Source organism: Acomys minous (assembly GCF_964271855.1).
Source record: "Acomys minous genome assembly, chromosome: 15".
In the NCBI taxonomy this organism is placed as follows: domain Eukaryota; kingdom Metazoa; phylum Chordata; class Mammalia; order Rodentia; family Muridae; genus Acomys; species Acomys minous.
In genome coordinates, this window is record NC_140497.1 from 69,882,033 (window position 1) to 69,895,225 (window position 13,193).

The 13,193-nt window shown below is 38.5% G+C and overlaps 1 protein-coding gene across 1 annotated transcript in view; it reads right to left on the reverse strand.

The window, feature by feature from the left end:
• LOC311584185 (uncharacterized protein) overlaps window positions 1-12,218 on the reverse strand; it is a gene marked incomplete at its 5' end in the record, with an annotated part of 36,015 nt that extends 23,797 nt beyond the window's left edge. The window contains 5 exons of the mRNA XM_084758291.1: window positions 901-1,120; window positions 2,538-2,625; window positions 4,364-4,495; window positions 10,299-10,447; window positions 11,495-12,218. Of these exons, the coding sequence (XP_084614417.1) occupies window positions 901-1,120; window positions 2,538-2,625; window positions 4,364-4,495; window positions 10,299-10,447; window positions 11,495-12,218 (1,313 nt within the window). The remainder of the gene's footprint in view (window positions 1-900; window positions 1,121-2,537; window positions 2,626-4,363; window positions 4,496-10,298; window positions 10,448-11,494) is intronic.
• Between the last annotated feature and the right edge of the window lie 975 nt (window positions 12,219-13,193).

Here is a 13,193-nt window from a genome sequence, read left to right on the forward strand (position 1 = left end):
CATAGACTCACTTTGTAGACCAAGCTGGCCTTGAACTCACAGTGATCTGCCTGCCTCTACCTCCCGAGTGCTGGGATTAAAGTCATGTGCCACCACGCCCGGCTGAGACATGGTATTTATTTTAGACCTAAACTACTCTAAGGGATTTTCAAAACCATAGCAGCATGCCATTGAATTTAATTTAGAATACATTTTGTCAAAGCCATCACCACAGCTTCCTTTGCAGAGTTGGCAGAACATGTCTTTTATCTGAGCACTTTGGAGGCAGAGGCAGAAGGATCTCTCTGAATTTGAGGCCAGCTCAGAGATACGTGAGATCTTGTTTAAAGAATAATGTTAGAAATAAAATAAAATTTAACCAAAAGTTTTATAGCCTCAGAAAATATGTGTAAGGTTTTAAACATCCTTTCATTAATATTAAAGTTCATGATTATTATGTACAGTCTGTCATATTCAGAAGTAGTGTCCTTGTTACCTATAGGTATATATTTGAATTTATTATTATGTATATAGGAGAATTTCAGAGTAATCACTTTTTATTTATTGAAATATAAACTCAGGGTAACTAGATTATTGAAAATAAATACATATTTCAGATATGGAGAATTATTTTAAAAATTTCAAATTTATTCTCCTTCAAATAGGATGAAATAAATTTGATGATAATGAGAATCTTTCCATTAATCTTTCTATTATTTTTAAGAAATAGTTATACACACTAACCATGATTGTATATATCTTTAATCCCAGCACCCAAGAGGCTGAAACAGGCAGATGTCTGTGAGTTTGAGGCCAGTCTTTTGGTTATATAGTGATATACTGCCTCAAAAAAGAACTTTAAAAAAACCCTCAACACACACACACACACACACACACACACACACACACAATTTGACTCACGAAGGGTCATTAAGCACAGTCCTCAAGGCAGTGAGAAGGTCTGTAGTTGACAGTGTGTAGAAGTTCAGTCTAACAGCTGCTCCCTTGGCTACCATGTGATTGATATTATCAGGTTGATCCGCAAACAAGGGAATACCAACAATTGGAACGCCATGGTAGATCGCCTCATAGATGCCATTGGTGCCACCATGAGCTACAAAAGCTTTGGTTTTTGGATGACCTACAAAGAGAAGATTTTTACATAATTATTGATCATAATATTAAACAGATATTAAATAATGATTCAAAAGAGAGCTATTCTCGTGGGAAACATGTTATTCTAGCCACAAAATTACAATGAAAGTGCTTTGAATTTTTAAAGCAAGGTGATGCTAAGTGCAATGGAAATGTAAGAGAATGCTATTTGAAAGAAATAATACGTGTCTCAAGACTTGAAAAAATTAAAGCAAGATTGCCACATAAGAAAATTAAAGAAATAAGAAAAAAGAAAATGAAAGGAAAGTTATGGGTAAACAAAAAATCTAGTGGAAAAAAGTCCACAAGGTTAGTTTTGTAATATCCAGCATTAGTTTCCTCTGAGGCTCTGGATCATAGAGAAGAAGTCAGAACTAACACTTTTCCAAACCAGTGTAAACTTCTAATTATGATTGAAATCTGAACCCTTATACACACATTTAAATGTAACTCTCATTCGTCACTGAAGGGTCTTCTTTTCTGGTAGCAGATGGAGACCACAGAGAAAGCCAGGGTTGTCAACACGCGGAGAATAACTGGCCTTGAGGTAGGAATATCCAAATGACAGATCTATAGCACAACTTAATGAGTGCTGCAGGAGGGAGAATAGCTTTCCCCAGAGATGGCCCCAACTGTGTTATCCAATTACAGATGGCAAGTTCAAAAACAATACTAAATGGACTCAGCAGGTTGTATTTAAATATTCACATGTACATACAGATACAACAAAATAATCAAGGAGAAAGAAAAAAAAAACCCAAAGGGGTTGGTGGCTAGGGAAAGGGTAGATTTGAGAGGAGTAAAGAAGAGAAATGGAATTGAGGGTTTAATTGGATTAAAATATATTGTGTGGAGTTTTCAAAGAATTCATCACAACATCACATTAAAACCAATAAGGCAAATAGACTGTTTATATAGAAATAGTTGCGCTGTTGTATCTGTGTATGTAGTGTGCATTTGGCAGGATGGTGGCTAGATGACTCTAAGGCCAATGGAGCTGCAAGTCATCATGAAATACCTTAGTGCTTTGTGGTAGCAATAGAACATTTGTACAGAAAATACAGTTGGTGGTGAAACCGGGGGAGCTGTGGTTCTTAGTGGCAATCGAAGTCCTCCTGTAGTAGAATAAAAGGCAACGAAAATACAGGAAACAAGAGGCATTGAGACAATTTATGCTGTCTCTGAACAGTGCTTGGGGGCACTTTACAGGTGAACCGAAGATACTAGGGCTCTAGACAAGGAGAAGATGAGGTTGAATAGTAGACTGGCAACGTTTATAGGGAGTTCTTTTCCATCTTGTGTTCCTAAAAATGAATGTAAATCAGTTTGCTATGTGTTTTAGTGTCTTCAAGAAATGTTGTTCTCTGTTTTCTTTCCTTTCTTTCTTTTCACTTCTGCCTTACCAAGAAGGTCATTCTGGGGGATCCACTTGTACAGCCGAGTATTGGATCCTAAGGTGTCTGGTTTCTTACCATCAAACCTCCACAGAACCTGTTACACACAGAAAATACCATATCCAATTACAGAAATGCCAAAGCTTTGATATATTTTGATTCTGGAGAATTGAGATTATTCAGATGAACATTATCCAGATGATTGCTAATGGGATTAAGAGAGAGGAATTCTAAAATAGTATGAGATATTAAAAGATCGAAATAAATAATACATTTCTGTACATAGCTTTATAATAATTTGATCAGGATATTTAACCATACTAATTTATACAGTTCTGATGACTAATGACAAATTCAAGTATATATATAAATGTTTAGGCAGTTAATATAATCCTTTTCTGGGAAAACTATAGCCAGTTAGTAATAGTTTATGATTATGTATCTATTATGTATAATCCTAACTCTTATTTTACAAATTCAATATTAATTTGTGTTTTTGAGTCATAGGCACATAATTTTACCTATGTTCCTATGTTTTTAGCTTATTCATTATAATAAGGTTCATTTTGATGCATAAAAGTCATATTGATATAATTTATCATTTCTAAGAAACATTTTTCTTCCTTACTAGAATTGTATTTAGTTAGTTTCAGCTAAAACTAATTAAGGACTAACCAAGGAAAAATGTCAATAGGAAAATTTTAAACATGATTTCTATTGGTCTAAATACATTTTTATGTCTAGTATCAAACTAATTTCTAAGGAACAAGCAGTCCCCACAAACTGGAATACAAACTGTCAGTCTTCACTTTCTGTACGCTCTGTGTCTGGTAAAATAAAAAATTATCTTAATGAACAGGAGAAATCAGTATGAAGCAATAGAGTAAATGTAGCTCACAAACAGCCAAAGACTGGGATTTTAGGAAATGAGTCAATAATACACTTTATGGAGTTGGGGGCTCTTTTACGCCTGACTCCAGCTAAAATTCCATTCTCTTTCCCCAACCAGAAAAATCACATTCACCTGGTGTGCTAGAAGCAGAGTTCCTGAGGATGCGTTCGTAATTTTGTATTCCTGGGCTCATTTCAAAATTGGGAGTTATGTTCATCTTTTCTCTTATGTTTTCCTACATCAACCATTGGGAGGAATCTTTTCTTTCTTTTTTTTTTACACAAACATTTTCTTTCTTTCTTTTTTTTTTTTATGTATGTGGGTGTTTCATCTGCATGTTATTCTGTTTGCTATGAGCATGCTGTCTGGATGCCCGAGCCTTCGATTCCCTGCACACTGAGTTGGGGACAGTTATATAGAAGCTACCATATAAGTGCTACTAATCACACATAGTTGCTCTGGACAGGCAGCCAGTGCTCTTAACCACTGAGTCATCTCTCCAGGCCCAGCACAATAGTTCTCATTATTTTGTTTCCTCTTTTTCTCAGTTCCTCCTTCTTTCCATCCTTTCTTTCTTTTTCTTCTCTTCTCTCCTTGCCTTTCTTGAGATATTGACACACTGAGTATCTCAGGAAAGCTTGAGAATCTCCAAGTGTGAACTGGCCTTATATATGCAGATAAAGACCTACCTCAGGTCTCCAAGTGCCAGCCTGACTGCACAATCATGCATGGGTCTAAGTCTAATAATTCAGATCATAGTGTTAGTTGGAACCAGACTAATATTTTATCCTCTGCAATTAATCATCATTTTAAAAAAATGTTGAGATGAATAAGTGGGAGCCCATTATTTTACATTTCACGCATGAATTTTCCCTACTCTAATCCATTCAGAGTTCCATAGACTTGTACTACAATTGTCCACCTAGTGGACACTTTATCTCACCTTCTGTGGAATCTGGGCAAGAGCAGATGCAACTATATTGGCTTTCTCTTCTGTCATGTTTTTGACCATTGATCCCAGAGAAAACACCACAACACCGTGTTCTCCAGAGCTCTGAACAAATTCTTCTATTTCCTATGAAGACAGTTGTGACATCACACATGAATGACAACATAGGAAGCATTGTTTAAAGGAAATAGAAGAAGGTGAGATAAACCAATGTGAAGCCTTAAAGGATAGAAAATAAACAAAAAGTCACTAACATTCCTATGTGTCACAGTGAACATGAAAATGAAATTAGAAAGTGAATTCCACTCAAAATAGTCTTCAAAATAGTGGGTTTCATGGGAATAAACAAGGATGCAGGACTTTTTTTTTTCTTTTAGTTTTTTGAATCTTCTTTCATTCTATAATTTTTTAATTTCTTTTTTAAACATATACATTTATATTATTACACATATATAAAATAAACTACATACATCAAGAAGAACTATAGAACAATCAGGAATTATATTCATGGTACATTCATAATATTTTGGCTGTTTGTATTTGGCAACCTTGAAGAAAAGATTTTCCTATTTTGGTAAATTTAAAATTCTGAAAGTAAGTCAACATTTATCATATTTCACCTCTATCAACCTAAAACATCTATCTAGACCTAAAAACATATTAACCCCTAAACAACTAAGCTTACTTGTGAAACTAAGCTATTTGGTCTTCAGCCCCATCAGAGACTTGAGAAGGAGGAAAATTAATTACCTGAGTATACAGGGAGTACAGGTTAGCAGCTTACAACAAAACAAACCAAAACAAAACAACAAAACAAAACAAAACCAAAACGGTTTGCTGCCTGGAGAGTCACCCATAACTCTCTAAAATGTTGGAGTATATCTTTGGCCTTCTGGCCCAGTGTATCTGACCGACATATTTGTGAGGCAGGAACGATTGCTTTGCCTGTCTTGGCAGAGTATGGCCATTGACTCTGCCAGATGCAGGACTTTAAAATGAAAACTTCAACTGAGAAAAGAAAAAGGTAGAAAAAAAATCATGTTCCTAATTACTGGAAGAATTCAGATTGTTGAAATGACCATTGCACCATAATTAATGTACCTAAATTCAAGAAAATCTGTATGAAATGAGAGATCTAGGGAAAAAGTGGATATATGTAATAAGAAAATTCAAAATATCTTAAATAGCCAAAATAGTTAAATAAACACCAGAGGCATTACCCTGTCTGATTTCAAAATAAAACCTAGAACTAGAGTAACAAAAATCTCTGTGATTTTGACATTAAAACTAAACAAAGCAAACCAAAAAACTCACATGTGTTTCCTCCTTTGAAGATATAACCCACTAAAAAAATTGTAACCCGAATGACTGGAGCAAGATGAAAACTCAAAGTAATTTCAACTTACTTTATGTTGTGGCTAAGAATGTTTAACATTAAGGACACTACTTTATTGATTTTATTGGGTACATGTGTTTTGTGTACATGTCTGTCTCTGGACCAAGCATGTCCAAGAATGCAGTTTGAGGTAGCTGTGAACCTTGAATGTTTGCTGCCATTTGTCAAAGATCCCTGGAAGAACATCCTGTGCTTTCAACGCTCAGCCATCTCTCCAGCCTCTGTTAAACATTAAAAAATATTTCTTAACCTTTTGTAATACCCCTTGGGGACTGTGCTTAGCTCCACACCTCATTTTTAAACTGAGTTTTGTTTTGTTTTTTTTAATTCTGATGTTTAGTTTTGGTCAAGATGGATTTAACCTATGACAGGATTCAATGTCTCTGGAAGGCACTGTATGTTAACAAACAGAAAGCCCAGTGCCAGGTGTGGGTCATCTCTTTTGGGGTTGCTTCTAGAGACCACTAGACATGTATTGCCAATACTCTCCACAGAACTTGACGGTAAGACCCCGTTGCTGAAGACACCACACACTTGGAGCATGGAGATAAAGAGCTGGTACTGACCAGGAAGCTTCAGCATTACTGGCTAGCTTTCAGAGTCCTGGGGTGTTGGGGGTCTGTGGCCAGCAGGGAACTATCCATGTAAGACAAGAGGGCAGTTCAGTTCAACACGACTCAGTAGCCTGTGTTGGTCCAAACTTTGTGACTCTGATACCAGGTGGTTTATTTTAGGCATGTTTAAGCACAGCAAATTGTGGAAAAAAATTTTTTTTTCTGGTGAAAAATGCATGGATAACAGAACTTAAGACATTACTACACTTAAATGCTTGTCAAGTACAAATGACATCTTCCATAAAGACAGGTTCTGTGGATTAACCAAGGAAGCAGGCTAGCGAAGGAAACGATGCTCCCGATGAGGGTCTCGGTGAAGATAATGCTAGGGGTGGACTGCGGTAGGAGGAGCTAGTATGGCCTGGCTAACCAGGTAGCACAGAGGCCGCATCCATTCCCAGCCTTTTGGGATGATAAAAGTTTGTTCCTTTTTCTCTTGAAGAGACAACCCTATAAATATAGCAGTTTTGAGTTTCCTAGTGCTTATGTGTATGCACAAGGACCTATATAGGAATTCATCAGAGGATGCTACACACACTGTCACTGGTAAAAATAATCCCTGGTCTTAACCCAGTTATGAACTTTGTGGGCCTCAATAGTATCCGAGATAGCAAGACGGGCCCCCTCGTGCAGTAATCCCTGAACAACATCAAAGTAGCCAATCACTTTCTGATTGGACATAAGTCCTGCTCCACAAGATGAAACATATATGACACTATTTCCTGGCATCAAGAACCTGTAGATCTGGGCCCAGGGGTCCTGCTCAAACTGTGGCACCAGCCAAGGACAATATAGGCCGTAAACTTCAAACCCCTACCCAGATCTAGCCAATGGACAGGACATTCTCCACAGTTGAGTGGAGAGCGGGGGTCTGACTTTCACACGAACTCTGGTGCCTCACCTTTGACCATGTCCCCTGGAGGGGGAGACCTGGTGGCACTCAGAGGAAGGATAGCAGACTACCAAGAAGAGACTTGATACCCTGTGAGCACCTACAGGGGAGGAAGTCCCCCTCCATCACAGTCATAGGGGAGGGGAGTAAGGGGAAAAATGGGAGGGAGGGAAGAATGGGAGGATACAAGGGATGGGATAACCATTGAGATGTAATATGAATAAATTAATAAAATAAAATAAAAAAAGAAACAACAACAACAACAACAACAAAGAACCTGTAACTAGACTGTAGGCTCTAGAAGGGAACCCATTACTACTATTCTGCTAAACTGACATAGTATCAAACTCACTTCCAATGGCTTTTCATTATACCTATAGATTTAATGCGGTTTTCTCAAGCCTCCTCACAGAAGTTTTCACCTGTGATTAACTACAGAGGCCCACCCTGGCAAAGCACACAGAATTAGAAGGTGTGGGATGTTCAACGATAAACGATACGTCTATATCACGCACCCACATCCCAGGACTCGGGGATCATTGTGTAAGAGGGGTTGGAAAGACTGTACGGGCCAAAGGTTCTGGATGAGGACAAGGGAACAGTGTTCTCCAGGTGCAGCTGGGCAGTGCAAACATCAACTCAACTGTTGGCAACAACACTCACTAGGCCATGCGAGCTCAATACAGACAAGATCACAGCACGGGGAGGGTGGACACGAACCCCCGCCCTTAGTCGAGGAGCTGCTGGCAACTGATACCTTCTGGGAGAGTTAGTGTCAGCTTTCTTTAATAATATTGCCCCTGGTAGGCTGGCCACCCTCCAGTGGAAGGGCTATACACGCAAGAATGTATGGGCAGCACAGATTTGCGTAGGTGGGTGAAAAGTGAAAAGCGAACAACACAAAGTGAGACGGGAAGGATGAAGGTGGATCTAGAAGAAGCTGGGGATGTGTGACTGTGATCACAACACGCTGTATAAGCTCTTAAAGAACCAGTGAAAAGCGAACAAACACATAGACCACGTATGAAAAGTAATCTTACAAATTTGCTATAATCCTAACCAAGGTGCGCAAATTCTAAATGTAAGTTGAAGACAGCCCTTTTAAGGAACAGTGTAGACAATTATATATTTGCACACACAGGTTGATTATGGTCAAAGTGCGTAAAAAACCATGAAAACAAGAACTTAAAAGTTCAAAGTCCCCTTAAGAAACTTCAGTGACATTGAGAAAGACAACAATCTACTGATTAGAACCCCAACAGCTCAGGAAGTGAATTGGGAATTGACAAATGGGACTGCTTAATAGTAAAAACTTTGGAAGGACAAAGAAAAATATCAAAATGAAGAGACCCTCTAAAGAGTGGGAGAAAAATCTGAAAACTTGTCCAGGGTGTAGACGAATTAAAAAAAATAACCCTCTAACATTATAAGTAAAAAAATGAATTCAATAAACACAGGTGAATGATACAAAGGGGTCCTCCTCTATGAGGCGCAAGCAACCTACAGTTATGTGAAAAGTGCAAAGGGGCGAGAGTGAGTAGCCTGGGGGACACTAGTAAATGTAGCTCTCTACCACACCTGCCTGCGTTGTCATCTTCCTGCTCAGCTGATTCTGTTGTTGTTGTTTTTTTTTCTCTCTTTTGTTTGTTTGTTTTTTGTTTTGTTCTCTTTTTCTGGCAATGGTTCTTGCAAGTGTGTAGTTTTGTCCTTCTCCCTTCATTCTTTTATCTAGCCCTGCACGCCGCCAAGGCCACCGTAACTACAGCACAATGCATAATGCTTATTATACTATATAAAACAATTGCTAATGTACTATTTCAATAGAATATAATGTCTCTTTAGGCAGACATAGATTATTCTTTGTTTCTTTAGATTTTTTTTAACATATGTCTCTGGCATTTGCTTTATGCTCTTGAATGGAATATAAATTCTTTATTATGAGTTACATAAAAGTGCTTACATCACTGATCACATTCTAAATGGCTCTCACATTCTGCTTAACAGTAGTGAGACACAGAAACGTGATAACATGAGGAAATAATATATGTCAATCGGAAGAGAGTTCTAAGCCATTTTTTTGTCGAGAGCCATCTTTTAAAGGAGCTCACTAGGCATGTGGGCTTTCTAGGAGGTGATCCGGTATTTTGTAAGGTCTGTACCGTGATGCACCCCCAGAACTGCTTCCAGACTCTGACACGATGTCAAGAGCCATTGATCTGGGGGAAGGTCAGTAGGCATGAGAGATCTCTGGAAGGGATCCTGTATTTTGCAAGGTCTGTACTGTGATGCACCCCAGAATTGCTTCCAACCTCTGACAACCCTGTCAACTGTGCACAGCTGCATTTCTCTAAATCCAGGCATTAGAGCCAGTCCTGGTGGCACATGCCTTGGGGTTGAAATAGGGAAGCTTAACTTCATCCAGTTGAAGTTAAGATGCCTAACTTCATCCACCATTTCTCTTGAATGTATGTGTGAGTGGTCTATTTTCCCTCTCTTATTTCTTATTTCTATGTGGATTCAATCAAAACTTATCAGACTCAGGGCTTTACCCTCAGCCTTGTAGGGCTAGCAGGTCTAAGTTTACATTAGCTTACTGGAGATCTCAGCAAAGAAGCCTAGCTACAAATCAAAGAGCCTCCTTTCACGACCCCTCCCCCTGCGGTTTCTAGCTGGAAGCCCTCTTTATTGCCTTAGCCATAGGAAAATTGTGGTCAGTTTAAGATTTCCTCTTTGGCCATAGTATAGCCAGTCCCTAGAGGAGAAACCCTGGGCTCCCTTTCTTCTTTCTTCTTTCAATCCTGATCAGTTGCCTGAGCCATCAGCTCTGGCCACCCAAGAGATGAAGCCAACTGGAAGGGCATCTGAATGCTACCCCAGAGACCCCATCCTGGATCTCCTCTGAGCTGCAGCTGGGCATGAACAACTTTTTATATCTCACATGAAAACAAATTCCTGGAAATAGTGGTAAAGAATTGCTTCCATGAAAAAAGGCAAAGCAATTTACCGAAGGAAGTGCTACAGGGTTACCTTAGGCAGTGGTTTGGCTGGTTTGCAATGGAGTCCTCCAACAAAGTCAAAATTAGGTAAGAGTGGGTGGGGAAATCCCAAGTCCCAGTAGGTGCGAATGAGCCATATATCTGCCTTCCCCATCATCTCAGTTAATGTTGTGGGTCTCCCTGTAACGAAAAAACATGTAGAAAATACAACAATGAAAGGATTTTGTATATAACATGTTATTTCGGGAGATGAATTGAACTAATGTAGACAAGCAATTGAAAAGGTTTCAATTATGATTTATGATATAAACGCATTAAGGCAAATACTACTTTATGAAAAATTACATTGTCTTCCAAAGTTACACCAATAAATTTGAAACTTTTTGACTATTGCCATGAACCTTGAGAATACTTACAAAAATCAGATTCCACAGAACATTTAGTCTAGGTTATACACTTTAGAAGCTAGTCTCTTGATCTCCGATCCTTCAAATGCATTCTGATAATCTACAAGGTAAGGTCAGTTCCCTTTAGCTACTGCTGTACTGTGTCTGTGACAGGAGACTAGTAACACTAACTTAGGTACAGCTGGATATTTCCGTACACAGTTAACATTCTAATTCATCTAACAATTTAGGTAATATTTTATTTACTGGAAAACAAACAAATAAAAATGTGTGCATTTTGCAGCAAGACTTTAAGACATAAGTTTTATGTATCTAGGAAGTCCCAAACTCTGAGAAAACTATGGACCATTGATTGTTTCTACTCTGGAGGTAACATTTAATTGTGAAGGCCCTTACATGATATTCTCAGTAAATGTTTTAATTTGTATGTGAAGTAACTTTTACAAGGGAACATATTTTCTTCAGTGCTACTTAGACAGTTGTGGTAATGAATGTGAGTCCTTAGAGCACTTAACTACAGTCATTAAAGCGTCCAGTGAAACCTAGAGTTTCTTTTACTAAGACAGACGTGGAGTAGATCAAGTGATCACCAGGAGAAATCTCCTTTGTCTCATTTAGAATGGCTAGTAATTTCTGGAGTGTTCTGATCTACTCTACAGTGTTCTGCCTCATATTGAGGCTATTTGATTGTGTTCTATTTTTACCTTATCAGCTCACAATTGACCATCTCACTCTTTGAATTTATATTTATCCACACACACTCACATTCAAAGAGGCAGCAAGTCAGGATTGCACAGCAACAGTAAAAGGCACAGTTTACCTAGAACATCACTGTAAAACTGACTCCAGGTCTTCTCATTAAGTGTTTGAAACCAAAAGTCAAAATACAGCAGATACAACATATTCTTCACCCTTTCCACAAATGTCATGTGGTCACTTAATTCTGAGAGAGCCACTGGCACATAGGAAGGAGGGAGTGGAAGTCCCCCGCTGTACTTTTCATATTGGTATCCAGGAAAGAAGCGCAGACTGTACACTAAAGGGGTCTTAAGCAGTTCAGCGAGCAGCTCACCACAGGGACCCACAGCATCTGCGAGAATAACATCAAACTTAGATCCTCGGAGTTTTTTCATAAGACTCTTGTTCCAAACTACAGATTTGCACAAAATTTCAATAAGGTCAGAATATTCACTGAAGATTTTTTGCAGTTTTGAGTAATATGTCCAAATTGGGTGTTCTTGGAGGTCGTATGTCCATTCCCTTATCCATTTTCCAAAATAGTGTTCAAAATCATTTTTACTCAAAGATACAGGATAAGTCTCAAAATTAATAGAAGAGTCATTGCTAGGCTCAATAAGGATGGAAGTTGAAGACGTCAGAACTGTCACTTCATGACCTCTCTGGACAAGCTCATCCAGAATCACCTTCATATTTATCCAATGGCTGTATTCTGTGGGCCACACCAGCACTTTCCCACAAGTTCCAAGTCTGAAGTAGCACATCAGCTGGATTAGCAGAAAGACTGAAGTCTGTGTCATAGACATTTTGCCGAAAGGGACTCCTTTTGAAATCTATCAATCTTTGTTGATTTTCATGCTTTTATGCAAAGTTGAGTCAAGAAGTTAACATATAACTACTAAACACATCAATGAATTGATAAGCCAGATGGTGTAATATCATGTGTAAATACATGCATGGGCCTTGAACTCAAGGTTCACAATGCGTATTTTTCTCTCTTTTTTTAACCTGCTCCTTCCTATTCAGCTAAGACAGACTCACCTCTCGTGTGCAAGTATCCTGTCTTAAATATAACATATTAGAGTGATGTATGTTAAGAGCCACAGATGAGAAACTCCAATTTACGAAATGTTCTTATATAACAGTAAAGAACAAACAAGGATGTGGGTGAGTCAGCATTTCTTAGACATCAATGTCTTTTAAAAATGTTTATTATGTATAATGCATTATGTTATATTGCTAGGTCCTTCAAATTGCTATATTTCCTCCTGGAAGGACGAGGGCATCCTATAATACTCAGGAAATGAAAATATCTCACAGTACTTCTCCCACTATATAACACACAATTACTTGTGTCCTGGAGATTCTTTGGCGGACATTTCTACAAGTGTGTCTTCTTTCAGTTACTTTTGCCATGATAAACATCATTATTAAAAGCAACCTGGAGAGCTTGGGCGCTATTTCAGCTTGGAGCTGTATTACCTTCTGGAAGGCAGTTAGCGCAGGTGTTCAAGGCAGGAACCAGGAGGTAGGAACTGAAGCAGAGGCCATAGAGGAGCAATGCTGACTGGCTTATCCTGATGTCTCTCAGTGTCTTCTCTCTTACATCCAAGGCCTTCGTTCCAGGGATGCCAACAGTCACAGCGAGGTGGGCTTTTCCACCTCATTCATCACACCAAAAATAAAAATAAAAAAATCCACAGGACAATCTTATTGAAACGTTTTTTTTTCCTACTAAGGTTCCCTCTTCTCACATGACACTAACAGCAAAAAATGACACA